Here is a 27,181-nt window from a genome sequence, read left to right on the forward strand (position 1 = left end):
AAGGTAAAATTTCAAATGAGCTGACCAGTAATTTAAATAACACTTGTATGATAAATGTTGTGATACTCAATTAAATAATTTTTTTCATACTTGGAGCTTTTCTAGGAGAATGACGTCTTGGTGTTATAATTTTTGGTTTATTATTTGTTTCCGAGGCTGCTTCACCAGTCCTCCAGGCCTGTAAAGCTTGCTGAAATGCTACTGCATTCTCGCCCTCATCATAAGTACCATCTAACAATGACGGGCCATCAAATGATCCACTAGCACCCTCTGGACTATTTCTATCACGCTGATGAATATTCATTGTATGTAAATTTACAGCACCTTCTGCAGACTGGTACCCATTTTGGTATTCCCTGTTGGAGAGTATAAATCATATTTCACAAATTCTCATTTACCATAGTTTGGGGATTTGATCAAATCTTATATTGTTTAGAGATCAGGACCAACAAAGTAATGTTTATTAGCTAGTACATATTTATAAAATCACTTGACTGAACTGGTGCAATAGATAACTGCCTTATTTCCCTGTTATATTGGTGAATAAAATTATTCTTGTGTGGATTATAATCGATAATTCAAAAGGTAAAATTATTTTGATAAATATTTAAAGAAAAAAAAAGCAAACCATTATGTAGCAGGATCGTACTCAGCATCAAATATGTCTTGTAAACTGACCTGACATATGATCACATATAGTTATATAGTTCTAGGGGGTGGTCACAGAAAGATGAATTTTAGATGTGTCACAATACTGATATTAAACTTCCTGGAGTTGTCTATGTCTGTAGATACATATATATATATAGTATTAAAAAGTATCATTACGTTGGTTGTAATGAAATACTGTGATTTCCCAGTAAAATAAAAACAGATAATTTCATGTGTGAAATTTATCCAATTATTTCTCCTCTGACATCATACAACAATGAGTGTCATTCACATCATGAAACAAGTTTTTTTTTCAATTAGTTTTGATTAAAGTACCTATTAGATGGTGGTGGTGTTGGTCGAGGGGACATACACTGTCTTGGTCCTGAAGCCTGTAAAAAGAAATTTAATGTTAATTTGAATATTAAATTACCATGGAATAAAATTTAAAAACAAATTTTGTTTGTTTCGATATAACTGTTTGTACCCCTAGACCATTTTAAATGAAGTTTTATTCCTCTAAAAATGGGAGATTATCCACATGATAAATACCTTCTTATAGATATAAACATAGGATGATTCATAGACTGACATATTGTATAGACACTTGTCTCTTGTTGGAGACTGTATTTTGCCCTTGAGATGACTGCATTCTCATTCATTTTTGTGGGTAACAATTTTCATGGATTGAGGTAAACTTGATATTTGGTTTCCTGTTTTCAAAAATTAATGCATACATTGCTGTAGAATATTTGCAATTTGTAGAACATTTAAATTCCTAATGGGACTGTACCCATGAAATCCATGATAATTGGTATCCAATGAATAATAATTAATCCACAGTATATTAGTTTTCATTCAAAATTATATTTAAGTTCTTATTCCATATGTGTATTACTGAACCAATGATCAGTCTATATTTGTGGGTGTTTTAATTGTTTTTTCATAAACTCAACTTTAAGTATTTGCCACAAACAGAAACTTAAAAACTTTGTGGTTGGTTTCAAATTATTCAAATCAAATTGAATTGCTATTATTACAATGTATATTATCAAAGTGAAATGTACTCACTGACAGAGGTACGGATCTGTGTTTCTTTAAAGCTCCTTTAAGATGAAACGCTGCAAAACACTGGGCACAATAATGTTCTGAACACTGTACACAGGACTACAAAACAAAGATACTTGTGTATAAAACACTGGGCATAATTATATCAGGACTACAAAACAAAGATATTTGTCTATAAAACACTGGGCACAATTAGGTTCTGAATACTGTACACAGGACTACAAAACAAAAATATTTGTCTATAAAATACTGGGCACAATTATGTTTGGAATATTGTACACAGGACTACAAAACAAAGATATTTGTCTATAAAATACTGGGCACAATTATGTTCTGAACACATTACACAGGACTACAAAACAAAGATATTTGTCTATAAAACACTGGGCACAATTATGTTCTGAATATTGTACACAGGACTACAAAACAAAGATGTATAAAACATAATAAGTATTTTGACAAGATTTTTAAAAGTTTGTATTGTGCATGAAGAAGTAACTAGCATGTACTAAAAAATTAAAATTCTTCCAATATCACTTAGACATAACCTAAACCAAAAACCAATGGAACAGTGCTTTTTTTGCAGTTCTTCATTTCAAAGCAGAAACTATCACCTCACTATGAGTTTAAAACAGCCTGGCCTGTACGTAGCACAGGTTTGAGGAGAACTCTTTAATAGATGTTGAACATGCTACTGTTGAATTTGGATTTCAACAAGTTCATCTCATTTATTCCACAGAATTTCATGACATTTCGGATTCATTAGTCAACAATATAAAAATCCCCTCCCCAAAAAACAACAAAACACAAGTAATAAAACTATTGAATGAGTAATTTACTACTGAAAGTAAACTTAGGCCTGCCACAAGGTTGAGTTATTTCTGCATCATACTCACACTGGCCGTAGTTTATGAAGTGTACACTAAATAAAGGCTTGAGTCCATCAAAAGGAATTGGAAAATTGTTGGAGGTAAACTGACCACCAATTTACTCCTCCAACATTATCATGAAGATACACAGGGGCAATCAAAATCCTAATTTAAAGGACAGACAACTCTATAGCAAGAAAAAATAAGATGAAAACGACAAACAACAGTCAGACAACTCTATGGCGAGAAGAAATAAGATGAAAAAGACAAACAACAGTCAGACAACTCAATGGCGAGAAGAAATAAGATGAAAAAGACAAACAACAGTCAGACAACTCTATGGCAAGAAGAAATAAGATGAAAAAGACAAACAACAGTCAGACAACTCTATGCCAAGAAGAAATAAGATGAAAAAGACAAAAAACAGTCAGACAACTCTATGGCGAGAAGAAATAAGATGAAAAAGACAAACAACAGTCAGACAACTCTATGGCAAGAAGAAATAAGATGAAAAAGACAAACAACAGTCAGACAACTCTATGCCAAGAAAAAATAAGATGAAAACGACAAACAACAGTCAGACAACTCTATGGCGAGAAGAAATAAGATGAAAAAGACAAACAACAGTCAGACAAATCAATGGCGAGAAGAAATAAGATGAAAAATTCGTAAGGGTTCTGCGGAACCCAGTGTCTCGCCTCCTTTTTCTGTTAATCACAGGCTCAACAAAAATGAGGAAGTAAATCAATAAAAATATTCCTCTTGATACTATCTTTTGATTGTAAGAAGCTTCTGTCCAAGTTTGGTAAAAATCCAGGATAGTTTATGAATCTAATAAATGTTTAAAAACTTTAACTGCAGACTGAATGTAATGTTAACTGGAAGAAAACAAAATTTCCTTCTAGATACTAGCATTTGATCATTAACAAGCTTCTGTCCAAGTTTGGTAAAAATCCAAAATAGTATAAGAACGTTATTAAAATTTTAAAAACTTTAACCACAGAGTGAATGTGTTGTTTCCTGGCAGAAAATCTAAGTCCATTTAAAAGTCAAATACAGAAAAAATGGATTTATGTTTTTACAAAATTTCCTTCTAGATACTAGCTTTTGATCATAAACAAGCTTCTGTCCAAGTTTGGTACAAATCCAAAATAGTATAAGAAAGTTATTAAAATTTTAAAAACTTTAACCACAGAGTGAATGTGTTGTTTCCTGGCAGAAAATCTAAGTCCATTTAAAAGTAAAATAAGGAAAAAATGGATTTATTTTTTTACAAAATTTACTTCTGGATACTATCTTATGATCATAAACAAGCTTCTGTCCAAGTTTGGTACAAACTCAGGATAGTTTAAGAAAGTTATTAAAATTTTAAAAACTTTAACCACAGAGTGAATGTAATATTTCCCGGCAGAAAAACTAAGTCCATTATAAGTAAAATACGGAAAAAATTGAATTTTATTTTTACAAAATTTACTTCTGGATACTATCTTATGATCATAAACAAGCTTCTGTCCAAGTTTGGTAGAAATCCAGGATAGTTTAAGAAAGTTATTAAAATTTCAAAAACTTTAACCACAGAGTGAATATTTGTGGACGCCGCCGACGACAACGACGACGACGACGCCGACGGAATGTAGGATCGCTATGTCTCGCTTTTTCGACTAAAGTCGAAGGCTCGACAAAAAGACAAAAACAACAGTCAGACAACTCTATGGCGAGAAGAAATAAGATGAAAAAGACAAACAACAGTCAGACAACTCTATGGCAAGAAGAAATAAGATGAAAAAGACAAACAACAGTCAGACAACTCTATGCCAAGAAGAAATAAGATGAAAAAGACAAACAACAGTCAGACAACTCTATGGCAAGAAGAAATAAGATGAAAAAGACAAACAACAGTCAGACAACTCAATGGCGAGAAGAAATAAGATGAAAAAGACAAACAACAGTCAGACAACTCTATGCCGAGAAGAAATAAGATGAAAAAGACAAACATTAGTCAGACAACTCTATGGCGAGAAGAAAAAGATGAAAAAGACAAACAGCAGTCAGACAAATCCTAGACATTACCAAATGATTTCAGTCATAATTTACATGGATGTCATCAACGATCATGTATGCTTTTATTTTGTACTGTTGATGTTTTTACTTAACATGCTTAACTTACCACCATTGCTCTTTTCTCTTCACACTGTCCACATTTAGGTCCTTTGATTTTTTCTCTAGGAGTATTACCAATACTTTGTTTTGCTAAGTGACCAAATGTTCCTGGCTGACTAGATCTTTCTGGTATATCTTGACATAAAACATATATATAAATATTTACAACTCAAACTATGATTTTCAAATTAAAATGAATTTTTCAAGTTAAATGTAAAAATAAGAACCTTCAGTAAAATTTTCAAAAAAGGTTTTAAATTGATTGATGTTGGCTTTACCTCCAGTGGCTAAAATCTAAAAAGGAGATGATTACTGACATTCTACAGAGCTCCTAGAAATAACAGTCAATCTAACTGGTATACATAATACTTAGGATGTTTGTAACTTTTCTGAAATATCAATTTTTTAGATTTTTTTTATTGTTGATGAATTTCTAATCTGGATGTACCTAGTAGACGAATGTCTCTATACATTTCTCTTTTTTTCTATCTTTTTGATTTGTAGCAAAGGAAACAAAAAAAAATTATTTGATATCTTATTTGTTTCTGTTATCACTATTTTAACCTTGTTGTGAGTTGATACATGTATTTATATCATCCTTACCTAATGGAGAATCTTTAAGAACTTTCACTTTCCTTTTTGAAGGATCCTGTAAATAAGAAAAACATACATAAAGTCATTTAATTTGTAGCAATTGTGAGCCTTGTGCTCAGTCTTTATTTTGAAAGTTCAGTCTTCTTCAGATGATCCTTTTGGGATATGCTGTTACTGTCCTTAGTTCCTACTCTAACCTTGAACTTTAGACCTTTCCTTAGTTCCTACTGCAACCTTGAACTTTAGACCTTTCCATAGTTCCTACTCTAGCTTTGAACTTTATACCTTTCCTTAGTTCATACTCTATCCTTGAACATAAGACCTTTTCTTAGTCCCTACTCTTTACCTTGAACTTTAGACCTTTCATTAAAGATTTTACTCTTCAAACCTTTGATGATTTTGTTGGTTTATAAAGTACATTACATAGAGCACCTATTGAAGATATGTGATTTAACTCACTGGGTACTCACTAAGGCGAGTCCATGAGTCCTGGACTCATCAACTTCAAAACTGGTGAGTCCAAAGATTCATCAAGATTGAAAAATGTTGTATCAACTGAGCACACGTCATCAATTTAAAGCAGAAGTTTCAAAGCAAATATAATTTGATGTCATTTGCTTGCTGTATTTTGTCATTGAGACCGAAATAATAAGTTAAATAGAGCATAAATTGAAGATAAGAGATTTTACTGTAGATACCTTAGATGAATTTGTTGGTTTATTGAGTACATTAAATAAAGCATAGATTCAGGATAAGAGATTTTACTGTAGATACCTTTGACGATTTGGTTGGTTTATTGAGTACATTAAATAGAGCATAGATTCAGGATAAGAGATTTTACTGTAGATACCTTTGACGATTTGGTTGGTTTATTAAGTACATTAAATAGAGCATAGATTCAGGATAAGAGATTTTACTGTAGATACCTTTGACGATTTGGTTGGTTTATTGAGTACATCAGTGGCATAACTATTTAATTTTCCTGTTTGTCCTCTACTCCAAAATCCACCACCTTGATTCCTGAAACAGATGTGAATGTATAAATGTGATGGTATTAAATTAAGCATTTAAGCTTCTTTCATAAAGACAAGAGTGTACACGCTGAAATTTCTCGCCTGCTTTACTTATGATTGAATTTAAGTTGAAAGTCTGTAATATGAAGGTATTATCAATGTGGTCACAGTCAAATGAACCATGCAAGACAGACATGTACACCTTACAATCATTCCATACACCAAATATAGTGGTCCTATCACTTATAGTACCTGAGAAATGGATCAAACCACAAAATCTTAACACTGACCAATGAACAAAGAAAATGAGGTCAAGGTCATATGAACCCTGCTAGACAGACGTTTACACCTTAGGATCATTCAATGCATCAAATAAAGCTGACCTATTGCTTATGGTATCTGATAAACTGATAAAACCTCGAAAACTTATCATTGAACAATGAACCATGAAAAAGAGATCAAGGTCATATGGACCCAGCCAGACATACATGTACACCTTCCAATCATTCCATACACCAAACTTTAATTGACCTATTGCTTATAGTACAGCTAACCACAAAAACTAAACATTGTCCAATGAACCATGAAATGAGGTCAAGGTCAAATGAAACCTGCCAGCCAACATGTATACCTTACAATTGTTTCATACACCAAATATATTGGCCCTAGTAATAGACCAAACCACAAAAACTCAACATTGTCCAATGAACCATGAAATTGAGGTCTAGGTCAGATGAAACCTGCCAGTTGGACATGTACACCTTACAATTATTCCATACACTAAATATAGTTGACCTTTTGCTTATTGTATCTGAGATACAGACTTGACCACATAACTTTAACCTTGATCACTGATTCATTAAATGAGGTTGAGGTCAAGTGAACCTTACCTGATGGACATGTAGATGATGCAAGAACCTATAAACCAAATATAGTTATCCTATTACTCATAATAAGTGAGTATTTCACTTGAAAAAAAAACCTGTCACTGAACCATGAAAATGAGGTCAAGGACAGTAGACATATGACAGACAGAAACTTCCTAGTATAAGGTATCTGCATACAAGGTATGAAGCATCCATTTCTTCTACCCTCTGAAGTATAAAGCTTTATACAAATAGTTTACACTGGTACCGCTGCAGACGCACAATAATTAAATAATGATTGTAATCCCCATGTTTCGCATTCTGCGACTTTTGTCACAGACAAGATAAAAACTAGTTTCAAAGCCATATTTCTTACATTGCTGTGCAGCAGCTCCACAGGCAAGGACAGTAGCTGACGAACAATTTAAATATGTATTTAAGGAAATGAAAGATACAAAAAAGAGCAATATATGAACGTATTTGGTATAATAAATTTACAGTCTAACCACACAATGTTTCACTGCCTGTAAAGTCATAGACATTAGATAAAGTCTCTTAATGCTTTTCGTCATTGGTGCAGATATAAAATATTGTCACTTATAATTTGTCTGGATAAAGAGCTTGTTAAATCAGAGAATTGGCCACTAATTAAGTTTTTTGGTGACCTATACAAACAGATTATCAGGTTTTCTGGATATTGATCCAGTAGTGTATCAGATGAGAGTCACAGATTATTGTGGAGTGAACACACAAATGGGTTCAAAATGGGTGCAAATTTTATCAAGAAGTTATTTTTTTTTTTACGAAAAACAACATTATGAAAATCTGATATTTTCACGATAGAATTAATAGTTTGGACAAAAAACAATATATGTCTGTTTAAGGTTTCATCATTAAAAAAAAATAGGGTAAGTATTTCCATTTTATTTTATTTTTTCATTTTATTTTTTGCAACATGATTATAAGTTGTGCGGTCCATCTTGCCGTGGTCTGGGTTGTCCATGGGGCGAGTTTACCCTATTTTTAATGATTGGAATATTTCCCATTGTTATTGATTGGAAAAAAATGGCGGCAAAGTGTTTATTTCATAACAAGAGTCATGAATTTCCTCAAAACAGCGGTCATATTCACGATTGTGAGCATTAGGATGTATCAGGCAATTGATTTCTTTTATTGGCAACTCAAACTTCGCTTTTGACACAAGGTCAATTAATTTTTCACTTTGTGACGGAAAAAAATCGTAAGGGTTCCGTGGAACCCAGTGTCTTGCCTACTTTTGCTGTTGTCTATGTTTTCAGTGTGATAGGGGAATACACATAATAGATTTACAGTTAATGAAATAAAAATCCAGGATGGTTTATGAATCTAATAAATGTTTTAAAAACTTTAACTGCAGACTGTATGTAATGTTAACTGGAAGAAAAACTAAGTCCATTTATAAGTAATATACAGAAAAACAGGAAATACTTTTTTTCAAAATTTCCTTCTAGATACTAGCTGGCTTTTGATCATAAACAAGCTTCTGTCCAAGTGTGGTACAAATCCAGGATAGTTTAAGAAAGTTATTAAAATTTCTAAAACTTTAACCACAGCGTGAATGTAATGTTAACTGGCAGAAAAACTAAGTCCATCTATAAGTAAAATACGGATAAACAGGATTGTTATTTTTACAAAATTTACTTCTGGATACTATCTTATGATCTTAAACAAGCTTCTGTCCAAGTTTGGTAGAAATCCAGGATAATTTAAGAAAGTTATTAAATTTCAAAAACTTTAACCACAGAGTGAATATTTGTGGACGCCGCCGCCGGTGCCGCCGACGGAATGTAGGATCGCTATGTCTCGCTTTGCGACAAAAGTTGCAGGCTCAACAATAAAATGACTTAGGGTTGGCGCTCAAAAGCAGAGTCAGTCGGGTAACCGTAAACAGTAATTTTTTTTATTGGCCTGAATAATTTATTTGTTTCACCAGCAAACCAGAAGAGGATTTGATCAAATCGGAGACAAACATAATAGCGTTGGTGATATATCCAGGTCAAAGCTATTAAGGTGAGAGGTATGTAAATGAACGCCTCTAGCGGAAAACGGGAAAATTTGCGTTCGTTGTTATGAGAGTTATCTCCCTTACACCAGAAAAATATTTTCAAGATGTCGGAAGGTATTCCGCTTCGACGGAAAAATGGTCAATTCGGTTGAAAAGTATTAAATGCTTCTCATCAAAATATAACAAAAAATGTATAATTGGAAATGAAATGTTTTGTCCGAGTGAAACATTGCTTCCCTCCCAAGAAAATGAAAGTAATTTGGCATGGCGTGATGGTCGTAGAGTGGTTGAGTTGGGTTTCTAGCTGGCCAACTTAAAGCTTGCAAGAACTGCTATGCACCATTGTATCTACACAACTGTTTAAAAGAACAAAAATACGATCTTGCAAGTGTTTGTATATACCTTGTTGTAGCTGTCCCTACACAAACTTAATAAACACTGGTAAATGGCACTGATCAGATACTTCAAAAAAGGGAATGTTGATATGGGACGTGAATACAAAATGTACAGTAGTATGGGTAAGAATATTACAAACACCTGCATATACACACAATAACAAATTAAGCTCAAACTATAATATTTTTATTTTATTTATTGAAATTCCATAGCAAATAGCCTATAGTCGAAGACTTACACTTACAGTTGCATACAAAGAAATATATTCGTTTCTCAAAACAACTGTCAACACTAAGAGATATTCAATTCTCGACAAAAAAGAGGAAATACACTGTTCTATGCTTAATAATGATATTATTCTTGATTTGATATTCGTGTTATATGATCACTTTCTCGCATAAGTATAAACATTTGGAAGTTTATACAAACAAAAAACCGTTGTTTACAGTGCTTTCTTTCACGTCCGCAATATGGTCTATAAATAGAAGTGGAAAGTGCTAGTACCGAGTGTGAAAAATAAAGGATTAACAAGCAAATAATTTTTAATAAAAATATTGGACAAGAGTTTTAAATTGCTGCGTGACATGAAATTTGCGGAATTACATCAGAAGGGTAAGCAAGAGAAAAGGAAAAGAAAATTGAATGCGAATCGAAATGGGCCGGGTGGGACCTTGTGCACGGACGTAAAATGGTCTTTCAAAATGAACAAAAATTATAAAAAAAAAGTTTTCACGTTGCTCTTTAGTCAATTTGAAATGAACATTGTGAATAATGAGTTTAAAGCATGAAAATACGCGAAGGAAAAATTACAAATCCACCGCTCAAAAATTACCCTTTAGGTGTAATATCACCATTGATTTTCCCCTATTAGTCTTCGTTAAATTTGCACTTTTCAAAAAAATTGTGCAGAATTTATCTTTGTTTCAAATAAAGTAATACTTGGCATGAGTAAAGTTTTATCCTGTCCAGTACCATAGAAAAAATTTCACATAACATTTCATTGCATATAAGAAAATAACCATCACTGGAAGTTAACCAATCAAATGTTCACCTCTTTTTTATCCGTGTACCAGCGTTAGTAACCATGTAACCTCAAGTTTTCAAAATATTCTATTGAAACACCAAATAAAAATATAATGGCGCTTAGAAGCACCCAAGATATATGTTTATGACCCAGAATTTTTTTTTACTGCAATGAAATGGAGGATTAATTTCCTACAACTGTCAAATTCAAGGGAATTTTTTTTTTCATTGACGTAAACCCCACACTGATTGAAGAAATAAGCTATACATGTCTAGGGTCTCATATAATCCGTAAAAAAAATAATAATCGGTAAATAATACATTTTTCAGACAGGATAAATATTCCATAGGCGCTATAGCGCATTAGTTAAGAGGAACAAATTATAATCAAAGAGACACGTTTATGAAGCGGTCGTTGTCTTTGTGTGACAATATTTCTATTTTGATTTTGATTCTGTTGATGGAGATTTGACGTTACGTAATCTTTTTCGGCGACGTCATGCAACTATCTTTTCCCGTCGGCAACACCCTTTCAACGGCTGATATATAAAAAGGGAGTTCGGTAACCATAGGAAAATTATATATCAATAGAAAGGAAAATACTATCACAAAAACATTTAATTTTTATAGAAAAATCGTAGGAATGGTTTTAACTGCCGATTAAATTAAGCTTGAAATTTCTCATTTTTGGCGTAAATTTGACGTTACGTCTATGTACTTTATGGTGTTTTCCTAACATTTTCAAATGACTGTAACTTTGAAAGTAGATCGGTTACCCACTTACATTTTTCGATTTTTCTTTGTATTTTAAAAAGTTCTACGTGTATACAATTTCTTAAAAAAATCGCTGGACAAGCGATTTACGTACCTGTTACCTTAAGGTTGGGTCGTCGTTCTTCCTGTCAAAAAGTCATGATATACAATTTTATGAACAGCTGAGTAGAGTAATAGACTATTTTCATATTACCGACTTTTGACTCCGGATTATATAATTTGTGGACTGGTTACCTTGGACATCATGGTACTCAGTCAAGTAAGAGCAACCAAAATAAGTAAAATCAAACATATAATCGGTGTAATTTGAGGGGAAAGTGTACTGTTTTCCGATGATTTTGTAGTGAAAAAAAAATGTAAAGCAGGTAATTTTCCCCCAAAATTGATTGAAAGCTTGGTTTTACTTCTTTAGCTTGCTCTTACCTGACTTGGTACCATGATGTCCAAGGTAACCAGTCGACAAATTATATAATCAGGAGTCAAAAGTCGGTAATATGAAAATAGTCTATTCAGGCAGAGGAAAGACCAAAGCTGTAAATTAAAGTGACCTATAAATATCTATTTTCAGTTAACTTGTGTTGTCTAGTTGCTGTCCCATTGAAGTTCTCCCACCTCTCCTCTTATCCATATTGTGAAGATCAGTAAACTAATTGTTAACTGTTTTAATTATTCCATGTCACCATTTAAATTTAAAAACCTGTCGCACCCTTGATGATCTAAAGACCTGATTCACCCTAAATGATCATGAGGTAAAAACTGCTTCAAGTATTGTTATACATGTACATACTCTCTTTCTTCCTTCTCTCTATTCATAGCCATTCTCAGTTCCTTTAACTTTTCTTCCATCTTCCTGCTTTCTGTTTCAAGTTTCTTTGTTTCATCCTGTGCTCTCTTCACATTGCTGTATAGAAGAATAACTTTGTCATATATTTAAGATATTTTTCAGTCTAAATATATTTATTCATTAATTAATAGCACATTTACACCCTGAGTTTTAATGGCATCAGCAGAACAGATGTTAATAAATCAAATAAAAAAATTACAATACAGATGATTCAATAACATTATACTTATGGAGGTGTGGAGTCCACCCTACTGCTAAATTCTGTGTGAAGACAAAATTAATTGTAATTTATTATTTGAAGTGAATTTAATGAAACCTAAATAGACAGTAATATATCTTTTACAAACTGCTTAAGGTAGATGGGGGTCTACATTAAAAACCATAGAATTTTTTAATACATTTGTCAAAATGTAGTTTATATCATGCTTTATTCAAAAATATAATGAAAAGTATGGATCATCAGGCTTTTTTTCACTCTACAGGTTGTGCAAAATTGTCAGATTTTGTATAGATTATGCATGGAAAACCCAATTTTGTGTGATAAAAAGAAAACTACACCATAGAATTTCAAGATAAAATATGAGAAGATAGCTCTAATAATATGCTTTCAGATAAGCTGGGTCACCAGACTCGTTTTCTTGCTACATAATAAAATAGGTAAATTCACATTCACATTCTATTATAAAAGTTACTTTATCTGAGTTATCTCCCCTTATATGGCAAAGTTGAAAAAAAATGAATCAAACAAAAATATTCTGTTTTTTGTAAAATACAGCCAAAAAATATGATAAAACATATGATTTTCTATATAAACATTAACAGTCATACCACATCTTCTTATTTTTATATTTACACAAGAATTACATACTACTCTCGAAATTTGCACATTTCATTAAAGATCTAGACCGATTGCTATATGCTATTTCAAAATCCAAGATGGAGGAAGACACCCCAGCTACCTTAATCAATATACTTCATATTTAAAAAAAATCCTTTTTATACGGCCAATATCAATTCAAAGTGAATATTTAAGTTTTGGAAGCAAAATGCAAGTTAACAGTTTTACACAATACTCATATTAACTGTTTTTTAACTTATCTTTTGAGATATTAGGGAAACACTTTAAAATAAAACTGTAAAAATAAAATACATACTGCTGCTTAAGTCTCAAAGACACATCTTCTTTCTTTGCAGTGTTGATATTAAATGCAGACATCTTTATAGTTTTCTTACTTTACTTGGCTAACTTGAATTCTATCAGTCTGTATTACTGTAAAAAGAATAATTATCAGTTAAATTTGCCATGTAGTTATTTTTCTTATTTTCCTCTGTCTAAAATGATGTATATAGATATACAAATGTAACATCAGTGTTTCTTGAAAAAGGTACACAAAATCCTACAATAGGAAAAATTAAAATTGTCCTAGAAAAAAGTGTAACATATAACATGTATAACGCTTACCACAATTGGTTCATTTTCAAGCCATTGTATCTACAAGACACTTCAAGAAGCAAAATCTCAAGACATAAACTGCTCATCATATTGACATTCAGCCTAGATTTATATAAACCTATCAAAATTTGAAGGTTGCAGTCACAAATTTGGTCAACGGTACATGTCATGCATGTGGTAATCCGGAAAGTGTATCAAAAGGGACTAGAAATTTTTGTTCTTCTACCCATTTTGACCCATGCCAGTACTAGTCAACCAACCATTTACAGGTCTGTGTCACATCTAAATCAGGATGACCTCTTAAGTACAAGTTTCTACCACACAGTCATAGGTCTGTATAACATCCAAAGCCTGAAATGATGACACTTACGGTACAAGTTCTTTTTTTATTTACACTTACAAAGGTTGTTTATATAATTCTACATGTACAATGTTTTTGATTATACTGATGAATTAGTTAAAACTGAATTTCAGAAAAAAATAAGGTATGGAAGCTGGTTTTTTTCAACAACCAGCCATCCCATTCAAGGGTCTGGAAATTTCTTCACATGATTTCGGATATGTTTTTTAGTACTAAGAAGCTGGAATCTTTTAATTTCAAAATGTCAAATGCATCCCAAATGTCACGACATAAATAAACCTCTAGCAACAGTTTTGCTGTATAAACTGCTTGAAATTGCATACCTGTTTTTGTTAAAGCATTTTAAGAATAATATGTGAAATGCAACAATTTAAAACTGCAATGATTTTAATGATTTAAAAAATGGCAAATTCCTTTGGAAACAATCATGCTACTTTCATTTTTGAGAAACATAAAAAACATTTCAAACATTAACTACCTAAAGGCAATTTTCATCAAGCAGTCAAGGGTGTACATGGTGTAACTTGAATAAGTTATTAGAGAAAAATAACATACACGTGTTATTACGGATACTTTCTCTTAATCTGTAGTAACATATGTTTGTTATCAGTTAAACATGTTAAATGTACCATAAAAAATTTTATTTTCAGTGGGCACTTGGGAATTCTTGAAACTTGCGCAGTAACTTAATACATAACCTTGAAAACTAATTTTCCAATTCAATTAATACATTTTTGATCAACCATGGTAAATCAATGAGACAAGGCTTTTAAGTGATAACTTAGCTGTAATAACAAGGCTTATATATAGCTATTACAGGCATTTAACTTATTACATGAAACACTTGGGAATGACTAGGAAGCTTGCACAGAACCTCATTACATGCTCTTGTCATTATTTATTACAATAAATTAGAATACATTGTGATATATGTAGGAGAAAAGGCTTTGAAGAGATGTAGAGAAGCTGTAATAACACCCTTTAGTTATTACAGGCATATTTTTTCTGTAATAACATGGGTGTGTTATGCATGATTGGCAAACTATGGGCTGTTATATCTTTCTAAAGTTTAATATACATAAAGACAATTATAATATCAATAGAACTAGTACACAATTTAACAAAATAAGGGATGTATAATGCCCCTTTGAAACATGTAACATACATATGTTATCACAGATTTTTGATTTTTTGGCCCTCAATAACAAGTGTATGTTATTTTTCTCTAATAACTTATTTAAGTTAGACCCTTGACTGTCAAGTAAAAAATATATTTTGCTGTAATTAAGAATCTTTTGATTTATGCTCAAGTAAAGAGGTTCTGAAAACACTTCAATTTGTTGCAAAAAAAAATTGTCCTTTTGCAATCAGAAAAAGAGAAGTGAAGGATCTGTTGATAAAGTATCAAACTATACATATTTAGGTTTATTGTTAACCTAACATTTGAGTTATGAAGATATGGCAAAAGCAGTTGCTAAATCTGCCAGTAGGGCATTGGGGTTATTAATAGCAAAATGTAAAGCTCATGGTGGTTTTCAATATGATGTACAAAAATGTATATACAAAACTGTTCAATTCAATTGTATGGTCAGTGATTGATTATGGTACCTCTATTTGGGGTAACTAACTAAGGAATTTTCTAGTATAAATGCTGTTAAACATAAGGCTATGAGATTTTTTATGGGTGTGGGTAGATATACCCCTAGCTTAGCACTTTATGGAGATATGGGATGGAAACCATGTATTGTTAAACAATGGTCTACCATATTTAGAACTTGGTCACGATTTAATAAGATGTCTAATTGTAGACTTAATAAGAAAATTTTTCTTTGGAGTAATAAACTCAGTTTTAATAAAGTAAAAAATTGGAACTGTAGAGTGAATACAAAGTTTAAAGAACTTGATCTTATTCAGTATTGTAATGTTGAATGTATTTTGAGCAAGTCTATTATTAAAGATATTGAAAACAACCTTTTTATTATGTACATGTACCAGAATAAATGGCATTCAAATTTACTAGCTAATGAAAGCAGTAAATTGCGTACTTACAGGTTATTTAAATCAAATTATTGTACTGAAAAATATTTAAGTATTACTATGCCGGGTAAATACAGAAGTGCATATACTAAATTTAGAGCAGGTGTTGCTCCAATTAGAATTGAAACTGGCAGATATGAAGGTATAGATCGATGTAAATGAAAGGTTTTGTTTTAATTGTAGAAAAAATGATTTAGATGTAATTGAAGATGAAAAACATGTGTTGTTGGAATGCCCAGAATATGCAGATTTGCGAACGATCTTTTTTAACAGTGTATGTAATGTAGAAAGTAGTTTTGATAATTTGGGTAATGAGGAAAAGTTTTTATTTATGTTTCATGACGACAGAGTTTGCTATTTTGCAGCCAAAATCTGCCATGAAGTACTTTTTTAAAAAAAGTGTATTTTATACTCGTAATAACTGTATATAATGTTTCTTTTTTTTTTTTATCTTCTGATAATGATTAGAAAAGAATAGCTTTTTAATATTATAGTGTTTTATGCTAAGATATATTGATATATGTTATATGTAATATAAATGTATTTTTAATGTGTGTTTTACAGTCTCTCATAACTCTTTTTAGAGTGGCTCTTTTATAAATTGATCTGTTGTTATTATATTGTGTTTTATATCAAATCGATTCCCGCAAATTTGTATAACTGATGACCAAAAAAAAATAACGAGGACTTACATTTTGAATTAATTCTGTTTGTATACATTCTAAAACGAGACTTAGGCTTATTCAGCATACCATTTTATAGCAAACAAAATGAGTTCTCTGTGAAAACTCACCTCAGATCAATCAGGTAGTTTTTTTGTATCTGTACAAAGATCAGTGATTAAAGCGACTTTGTATATTCCTTGTTTTTCTGTATATAATATTGTGTTTTTAATTAAACTATACTTTAAAATGAGGAAAAAAAAAACCTGCTACCTGAAGATAGTTTTTCTTTGTTTACATCAAAAATGATGTCATATATAAAATTCCTTACAATAACAATAGGAACAACATTGGATATGTTTCCCTAATTCAGTTACTTTTTATGCAGGGAATTTTTTACAATATATGTTTTTATATATAAATCTGCTGTTAATTATAACAGTATATTGCAAAGTATTCTAAAAGTTTGCTGACTTTGTCCCCTTTCAGTTTCACAGGTAACACCTGCCTTATATTATAATTTGAAGACATTTCCTTTATTCACTTATTAAATCTAGGCGAGTAAATGTCAGATACTTAAAACTGAAGGGAATATTTCATGTATCAACAGCACGTCAGACAGACCGGTATCAAGGTCCGTTCGCGCCCAATACATGTAAACCCCCTGGGTCCGTTCGCACCCTACACGTTTGCACCCTTTTTTTTTTATTCAAAAACCTGATGAATTATTCTGGAATTTTTAAATGAAATATTGTTTTAAATATTGATTTGATGATTAATTATTATATGTTAATTATGTATAATTACTGTTAATATGGTTTTTACACAGCTAAACTTGGTGTTATTGTTATGTGTTTTAAAATCGTGATTGTTGTTTTAACTAGCTTTGATGTAAATTCTGCATGTAGTAAGCATGTATTTAGCTTGGTATGATTAAAAACAATGAAGATTCAAAATGTTATTGTTGTTGAGTTAAATAGCGGTTTGGTATCTTAATACCATTAAAAAAATATTCAACACAAAAAACCTTTTTAGAAAGTCACTTTATTTTGAAACAACGAAAAAAAAAAAGCAAAACACGATTAAAAATATATTCAACACAAAAATCGTTTTTAAAAGTCACTTCATTTTGAAAAAATGAACAAAAAAATATTTATAGCAATACACTAACCAAAAAACGATTGAAAGATTAATTAACACAAAATCAATAAAAAGGGTGCGAACGTGTAGGGTGCGAATGGACCCTGGGTGCGAACGTGTAAGGTAAGAACGTGAAAGGGGGCGAACGTGTTTTTGGTCGAACGGACCCTGATTCAGACAGACCAAACAGCAATACCAATGGCCAATGCCTGACCTCACTCACTCACTGCCACTGCCGGCACTGGTCCAACCTCCTAGTCCGACAAACTTGTCACTTAATTTCAAACAATGAATAGTTTTTTTTTCAATATTTAAAATCATGCAGAAATTTGGGTCGATTCAATTTGAAATAACAATCACTTAATGGTATATTTAAAAGCTACCGTTAAAATTCTCCTCAAATCTTCATTTTACCGGATATCCAAGGTAAATATTTGGAAAATCTCGCGAGAAAAATGGAGATATTTACTCTGGGTTTACTGGACGCTTGAGAGTTGAAAAAGCACATTTGTTTATGTGTCAAATTGTGTTATCAAATCATTGTAATTCTTAGCATATTAATTTTTATCAAGATGAAACCCATATTTCATTTTTCAAAATAGTATGTTGTGCGATTGAAAGTAATATTTAAAGCAAAACATATTGGCGACTTTGAAAAACAATATTGACTTCCGGTACGTTTTTATTTTGGTCGGTGCTCCACTTTGAGATCACTTTCCAAAATGCCGCCTATGCCACCAATCGAGAAAGTTATTTCTGTACAGGAAGAGAAAACAGAAGAAGAAATACAAGCAGCTAAACCAGTAATAGGAATCATATACCCTCCTCCGGAAGTAAGGAGTATCCTTTTAAATTATGTGACCACATCTCTGGGACCCGTACAAGTCAAATCGGCATCTAGTTAAGGTTCATCATAACAAATGGACAAATATGGCCGTATTTTCACCTCAAAAACTACTCTGTGTACAGACTTTCCTGTGCAGTATGGAAAGTTTTAAGGCCTGGCATCCACTAGATATATAAAAGTTAAATTTATTTTGCATATCAGAAACTGAGAAAGATAAAATCGTTTTTGGATTTTGATTTTTACGGCCATATTTGTTCATTTGTTATGATGAACCTTAAATCGGTATCTATTTAAAGTCATTTCGGCATTTGATAATTCAACTGGCACCTAATATTATTTTTACCATTTTCTTTCATTTCTATTTGTTTTATATAGGATAGGGACGAAAGATACCAGAGGGACAGTCAAACTCATAGATCGAAAACAAACTGACAACGCCATGGCCAAAAAAAAAAAGACAAACAGACAAATAATAGTACAGATGACACAACATAGAAAACTAAAGACTAAGCAACACGAACCCCACCAAAAACTGGGGGGGATCTTAGGTGCTCCGGAAGGGTAAGCAGATCCTGCTCCACATGTGGCACCCATCGTGTTGCTTATATTACATTGTATTATACCCCATTATTTATAACAAAGTTTCCATTGGAACTTCTGTTATGCTCAACAAATATACGTTGACACATTGAGTGAAAATTTTAAATAAATCATGAAAAACGGAGACTGCAATAGTTTATTTGTTAATTATGGGTGCCGAAATAACTACCTCGGGTGCCGAATTAACCAGGTCCTGATTTGACTAAGTGCCAAATTGACTATAACAAGTGTCGATTTGACCAGGTGCCAAAGTGACTAAAAATCTGTATTAAATAGAGAAAACCTGTATACCTTTACTTTATAATGTTATAAAAGGTAATTAAGTATATTCCCATTTGAAGAAACGTGTTACACAAAGGTATATACCTGGATTTTCCCAAAGAGACAACTACCTCAGTTCCTGTGCTTAGGTATACCTGGTTGAACAGGTTGGGGAAGATCCTCATAAATGGGTAGTATCCCCATTTATTGGTATTATACCCAAAATCTGGTATCAATTTACTGTGATAAAAAATCAAATTTTGTATTTCATCATGATAGCTGTCATGGCTATCATGGCGCAAATATTCATATAAATGGCAAACATTTTTCCCTTTTTAAGACCATAGATCAAATGAGAATTGAATACAAAGATAATGGCCTCCAATAATCCTACTTTTTGAAGGCTGTTAACTTTTATCCTGATGATATTTCAGTCATGGTGTCTTTGGGCAAAATGTTGTCCTTTACCCGAATGTTTGGGCTATAACAGACAATATATCTGTAAATCCAAGTTTATATTTTTATCACTGAAAATTGATACCCGTTTTGGGGTATAATATCCATAAATGAGGATAGTACCCATTTATGAGGATCCTCCCCAACCTGAAAACAAACCCGTTCTTAAAATCTTGCATCATAAATATTCTAAAGAAGGCATAGGTCTAAAACCAGGACTTTTATTTTGATAAGTTTTCACCTGTAACTTTTGTATCACTCAACATATTTTCTGAATTCAAACTATTATACAGTCTGTGCCATTAGACACTAGCTCTATGCCCGAGTCTAGTGAAAATTTTGTTTACTAACGTACATTTGTGTACATGTAGGAAAAATGTTAAAACTTCTGATTCAGGCTAGTAGATGGAAAAGTTTTTGGCACAGACTGACTATATGTTAAAGTCATATGAAACCAGTTTCTGTTAATTACTATGTTAAGGAAATTATTGAACCAATGTATGCATAGTCCTCCTATCCGCATGTTTTTTTTTAACATTTATTATGAATACATACAGAATAATCAACAAAAAATTTCATCCTGTGGTTGTTGGTCGAAAATAATACCTGCAAATTAACTTTTGGGTATTTATAAGCAATCAACACAGTATAATAATAATGGAACACTTAAAAAATAAGTGAGACGATAGAGTGATACATGTACATGTATATATTTGTACATATTTTCCATGCATACCCATTTGTTAATTAAACTTAATCATAACAGTTTTCAAATGAATTGGTGTATTTTTTTATGCCACTGCAACTGAAAGTTGGGGCATATTGTTTTACCCACAGTCCGTCTGTCTGTCCTTTCGTCCGTCTGTCCCTCCTTCCGTCTGTCCGTCCCATTACAGGTATATAGTTATTCCAGATAACTCCTCCTACAGTTTGAATGCTAGGAAGTTTTCACTTTGCTTACTGTTTGTACATATATTGAAGGTGTGCATGTGGTCAGGGTTTTGATTTTTATTGATATTTGCTCTTTTGGGAGATAGTTGAACTTTGTCATTTTTGGAGTATATACTTGCATGAGAGGTGCATAGCGTTTCCGGATAACTCCTCCTACAGTGAACCATAGACCTATATGCTCCCATTGTTTAAAATAACACTTTGCATCTGCAGGGGCATCATTTGTGTCTCCCAGACACAATAATATCTCAAAAAAAGTCCTACATTGACTTTGTTAAAATACAGTTACAGAGTGGAGTGGGGGGCATCACTTTGTCTATTTTTTTTTTTTACGACCGCAAACAAATTTTGCGGTCGTATATTGGTATGACGTTGGTGTCGTCGTCGTCCGAAGACTCATTGGTTTTCACACTCTAACTTTAGTTTAAGTGAATGGATCTCTTTGAAATTTTACCATAAGGTTCAATACCACAAAAGGAAGGTTGGGATTGATTTTGGTAGTTATGGTACCAACAGTTAAGGAATTAGGGGCCAAAAATAAGCATTTTTGTAACTTCCAGACATAACTTGTGTGTTAGTGTATGGATCTCTCTGACATTGTACCACAAGGTTCCATATCACAAAGGGAATGCTTGGATTGATTTTGGGGGTAATTGCCTCAAAATTTTAGGAATTAGGGGCCAAAAAGGGGCAAAAAACAAGCATTTTTCTAGTTTCATGACAATAACTTGTGTGTAAGTCTATGAATCTTTCTGAAATTGTACTACAAGGTTCCATATCACAAAGGGAAAGCTGGAATTGAGTTTGGGGGTAATTGCCCAAAACGTTTAGGAATAAGGGGCCAAAAATAAGCATTTTTATACGCCCGTTTACGGGACGTTTTATGGTATACTGTTGTCCGTCTGTCTGTCCGTCCGTCGTCAACATGTCGGACATTAACTTAAAAACACTTTAACCAATTTGCATAAAACAGTGGTGAATTGTTTATATCTATTGACGTGAGCTCCCTTTCGTTTTTTATAAATTTTAGATTTTACGTTTCCGAGTTATGGGGTTTTATTCATTAAAAAAAGGGTGATTTTCCAGTTTTCGGACAATAACTCAAGAATTCTTTCACCAACTTGCAAGAAACTGTGGTGAATTGTTTATATCTATTGACATGAGCTCCCTTTCGATTTTTATGTATTTTAGATTTTATGTTTCCGAGTTACAGGGTTTTATTCATAAAAAAAGGGGGATTTTCCAGTTTTCGAACAAAAAATCAAAAATGCTTTCAGCAGTTCTTATGAAACTTTTGTGAACTGTTTATATCTATTGATGTAAGATCCTTTTAGAATTTTATAAATTTTTCATTTCTGAGTTATGGGGTTTTAGTCATTAAAAAAGGGGGGATTTTCCAGTTTTCCGAAAATAACTTCAGCAGTTCTTATGAAACTTTGGTGAATTGTTTATATCTATTGATGTAAGCTCCGTTTAGAATTTTATAAATTCTTTATTTATCATTTCTGAGTTATGGGGTTTTATTCATTAAAAAAGGGGGGATTTTCCAGTTTTGGGACAATAACTCACAAATGCTGTCAGCAATTCTCATGAAACTTTGGTGAATTGTTTATATCTATTGATGTAAGCTCCCTTTACATTTTCATAAATTTCTAATATGACATTGAAAATCAATTGAACTTTATTTGTTTATAGTCTGACAACAGATTTACTAAGTATTGCGCAACAGCACAGTGTATTGCACAACAGCAAGAAATCTTTAATTGAATATAAATTCAATTCATATAACCAATTTCAAATTCTTTGACTACATTCATTCAGAAACCTATAATATGTCAAATATTTAATTACAATCCAAATTCAGACCTGTATCAAGCTTGAATATTGTGTCCACTTTTGCCCCAACTGTTCAGGGTTGGACCTCTGCGGGCGTATCCAGCTGCGCTCAACGAAGCAGTTTATTCTAGTTTCCAGACAATAACTTGTGTTCAAGTGTATGGATCTCTCTGAAATTGTACTGCATGGTTCCATATCACAAAGGGAATACTTGGATTGATTTTGGGGGTAATTACCTCAAAATTTTAGGAATTAGGGGCCACAAAAGGGGCAAAAAACAAGCATTTTTCTAGTTTCATGACAATAACTTGTGTGTAAGTCTATGGATCTTTCTGAAATTGTACTACAAGGTTCCATTTCACAAAGGGAAAGCTGGAATTGAGTTTGGGGGTAATTGCCTAAAACGTTTAGGAATAAGGGGCCAAAAATAAGCATTTTTCTAGTTTCCAGACAATAACTTGTGTTCAAGAGTATGGATCTCTTTGAAATTGTACTGCAAGGTACCATACCACAAAGGGAAGGCTGGGATTGATTTTGGGGGTAATTCCCTCAAAATTTTAGGAATTAGGGGCCATTAAAGGGCAAAAAAACAAGCATTTTTCTTGTTTCAGGACAATAACTTGTGTGTAAGTATATGGATCTTTATGAAATTGTACTACAAAGTTCCATATCACTAAGGGGCAGACCAAGGGAAAGCTGGGTTTGAGTTTGGGGGTAATTGCCCTAAGTGTTTAGGAATTTGGGGCCAAAAAGGGGCCAAAAAACAAGCATTTTTCTAGTTTCCAGACAATATTTTGTGTTCAAGTGTATGGATCTCTCTGAAATTGTACTGCAAGGTACCATACCACAAAGGGAAGGCTGGGATTGAGTTTGGGGGTGATGAATCATAAGGAGGGATTTTTTTTTCCCTTAAATTTTCCATTTTAAATTGGTTATTTCTGATTTATCTATAAAAGCAAATAATAATGATATGGTTTGAATAGGTAAATTTTTTAAGTTCTTAAACCACATTCATTCTGTGTCAGAAACCTATGCTGTGTCAAATATTTAATCACAATCCAAATTCAGTGCTGTATCAAGCTTGAATGTTGTGTCCATACTTGCCCCAACTGTTCAGGGTTCGACCTCTGCGGTCGTATCAAGCTGCGCCCAGCGGGCATTTTATTTTATTATAACATTGTTTAAAATCTGCTCATTCCATCTCCATTTCACGTTTGTTTGCCTTTTCCTTCATCACGGTTTTTCCCTCGCACTTGTGCTGTGTGATTGCCAAAGTTCAAACCAAAGGTGACCCAGTCTGAATGTCCTTTATAATAAATTTGTAAAACTGGTTTCAAAAACTCTTTTTAATTTATTAAGTAGTATTTCGAATAATAATATAAGGTTCCTACAGTTATTTGTTATGAATTGTCTTTTAATGTTAATTAGAATGAGTAAAAAGTATTTAAAACAATAAACATCTTTTCATAGGTCTTCATTATTCCTAGTCCTGTTTCACTTGACATGACAGATTACATGTATGTACAGATGAAAAGACTTGCCATCAAATTTGGCATGTGCCAACACAATTTTTAATTATACACTGACTGTCCTGGCAGATTTTTTAATATTGTGTTGTATAAAATACTAAAATTTCATATTTTCAAAAAGCTTATACTTCAAACTTTATAATGAAATCAGGGTTCTCACAAAGTCAAAGGCAATTCTATGAGTTCTGGACTCCTCATTTTCAAAACTGATGAGTCCAAAGATTGTAAAATGTTACATCGACTGAGCATTAAAATCATCGTTTTATACTATAAGTTAAAAAAATTATCTGAATTTAATGTCATTTCCTTGCTCAATTTTGTATCAGGGACTGAAATGATAAAACTTAATACTGTAAAATGTCATCTTCACACGGTTGGACTTGCCATGGCCAAAAATGATGAGTCCCAGGACTCGCCTTCAAAAATCTTTTGTGAGAACCCTGGAAATAATAAATTCATGCCAGACATGCATTTTAAAGAATATATTCAATGTTATACTTCGATTTTGAACAAATTTCTTGAAAAGTTCAGACATAATAAGCTACAAATGTACTCTCCTAGCATATTTTTTTACTTTTAAATCACAACAAAATTATGGATTTTTGGAATTGTTATGTCTTCAACTTTATAATAGTATCAAAATATTATGCCAGACAACATGGCAAATCGTTCTGCAGAAACTATTTCATTTATAAATAAAACAATTGGCAATTTCCTGTCATTTATACAACATATCAAGGTAATAGGCTACTGTCCTGGCAGATTATTTTTGGATTAATGAAATATAAGTTCATTAAATTTTATATTTTCATAAAGCTTATACATTTTTTGTTCTTTAAACTTTGCAATGGACATGCATTTTCTAGCATATATCTAACTTTATATTCTAATTTTAAACAAATTTCTTCAAAAGTTCTGAGGGCCTCAGTGGCCTAATGGTCTGCTGAATCTGGCACATGGAAGGTGTGTTTAACTCCACTCTTCATCGACTAGGATTATCAGTTTTCCTACTGATGGTCATTGTTCTCTGCAGGCACTCTGGCTTTCTCCACTAATAAAAACTGACAGCCACAAAATAGAATAATAGTGCTTAAATTGGTGTAAAACACCAATTAATCAAAAGTTCTGATGTACAAAAATGTATGTAATAGGCTACTGTCCTGGCAGATTTATTTACCTTTAAGAGATGATGATTGATTATGAATTTTTGGAATGATTATGCCTTAAACTTTATTATCGTACAAAAATATTATGCCAGACAGATGTTTTGTAGAAATTATTTCAATTATAGGTAAACATTCCTAGGAAATTTACACCATTTTTTTCTTAATATGTAACCATTGGTAACTTTCCTGGCAGATTTTTCATAACTTGTTAATTTTTATTTTTGAAAACTATATAAATAATATAAGTACATATTCTGTTCTTTGATATATAGTTTGAATTTGTCAATATGTTGAGTGAAACAAAATTTACAGGTGAAAACATATCGAAAATAACTTTCCTGGTTTTATCTGTTCTGTTAATAGACCTTGCCTTAAGAAGGAGACTCTTTAGCATGTTTAGTAAATGTTTAATTTATCCTAATTGAAAATCATAAACTAAGCACTATCTTAAAGTGAATTACATTTGTATATGAGGCAGTTGCCACCTGCAAAGGAGGATGAAGTCCATTTTATTTTGGAAATCTCATATACATGTACATGTACATTTGTACATTGTATAAAATCAGATACACAAGTACAATGTACATGTACAGTAGAGGAGTCATGTACATACACATTGTAGATATATTTTTATGGTCAATGATTGAATTTAGTAGTGTCAATCCCTATATACATGTAATGACCAAGTTCATGTGTGTGATTATGACCCGTGTATATAGCAAATCCCAAATACACTGTTTGGTGGTGCGCCTGACAGAGGACGAATGTACAGATAAGAGCCAGATCCAGTACATATCTGATATACATATACATGTATGTATACAAAGTTGCAGGAAATTGTATGTTTTACAGCATGTTAGCCCTGTCTACTGCATCAATATGCAAGTGCAAATGTTCTCTGATCACTCTTTATAGTAGACACATTGACTGCAATAAATTCTATGCTGGAAGAGGCTGAATCCTGGGTAGTTCTTTGGAACCTCTCAAGTAAGTATGTAAATTTTATTTTAAGTTGGTATATACAAATGTATGTACACAATATAATCACAACATGAGGTCTGTAACCAACAATGAATAGATCATTAGTTTCTAAAAAGGTGGACGTCAATATTAAAATGAAAGTATGTTTGTGTCAAAATGGTTAAGTAATTTATGTGTGACATACTTAATTATAAGCCTTGTATGTGTTTTATGACTTTTCCATAATAAAAAATTATCCAAAAGAGTTGTGATCAATATTGGTTGATCAATTTTGATAACTTAGTTATTAACCAATATACTATTGTTGACTGAAAATGATAGCATCACCATGCATTTGACCACAGGACATACACAAAGCACTATGACTAGTATGAGACACTGTGGTCCCTGGCACTTTAAAGGTCTGGGGATAGCATGGTATTGAATTTTATTTTTCAAAGAAATTTGCATGGAAAATTTGATACCATAGTATAAGATATTGTATATATATCGAGGTCTTCAATCATGTTATCAAACAAAGGAGATTTGTAGGACAGTAGCAATAATGTTGACATAAGTATAGTGAAGATCAAGTTTAAATGTTTCTTATGTGTATTTAT

The 27,181-nt window shown here is 32.3% G+C and overlaps 2 protein-coding genes across 3 annotated transcripts in view; one reads left to right on the forward strand and one right to left on the reverse strand.

Moving 5' to 3' along the window:
• LOC127737484 (zinc finger B-box domain-containing protein 1-like) overlaps positions 1–18,419 on the reverse strand; it is a 34,405-nt gene extending 15,986 nt beyond the window's left edge. Inside the window, exons 1-9 of one of the 2 annotated variants that reach the window (XM_052248216.1) lie at positions 18,339–18,419; positions 13,457–13,572; positions 12,246–12,359; positions 6,269–6,362; positions 5,352–5,397; positions 4,756–4,883; positions 1,723–1,818; positions 988–1,043; positions 91–356 (exon numbers count right to left, since the gene is read on the reverse strand). In XM_052248216.1, coding sequence (XP_052104176.1) covers positions 91–356; positions 988–1,043; positions 1,723–1,818; positions 4,756–4,883; positions 5,352–5,397; positions 6,269–6,362; positions 12,246–12,359; positions 13,457–13,518 — 862 coding nt within the window. In that variant the 5' untranslated portion in view covers positions 13,519–13,572; positions 18,339–18,419. The remainder of the gene's footprint in view (positions 1–90; positions 357–987; positions 1,044–1,722; positions 1,819–4,755; positions 4,884–5,351; positions 5,398–6,268; positions 6,363–12,245; positions 12,360–13,456; positions 13,573–18,338) is intronic. The other variant, XM_052248217.1, reaches the window with a different exon arrangement.
• Positions 18,420–18,551: 132 nt separating this feature from the next.
• Positions 18,552–27,181, forward strand: part of LOC127737485 (splicing factor 3A subunit 1-like) — a 39,352-nt gene continuing 30,722 nt past the window's right edge. The window contains exon 1 of the mRNA XM_052248218.1: positions 18,552–18,795. Within this exon, the coding sequence (XP_052104178.1) occupies positions 18,678–18,795 (118 nt within the window). The 5' untranslated portion in view covers positions 18,552–18,677. The remainder of the gene's footprint in view (positions 18,796–27,181) is intronic.

The sequence above is a fragment of the Mytilus californianus genome, unplaced genomic scaffold (assembly GCF_021869535.1).
Source record: "Mytilus californianus isolate M0D057914Y unplaced genomic scaffold, xbMytCali1.0.p SCAF_4, whole genome shotgun sequence".
NCBI classification, from domain to species: domain Eukaryota; kingdom Metazoa; phylum Mollusca; class Bivalvia; order Mytilida; family Mytilidae; genus Mytilus; species Mytilus californianus.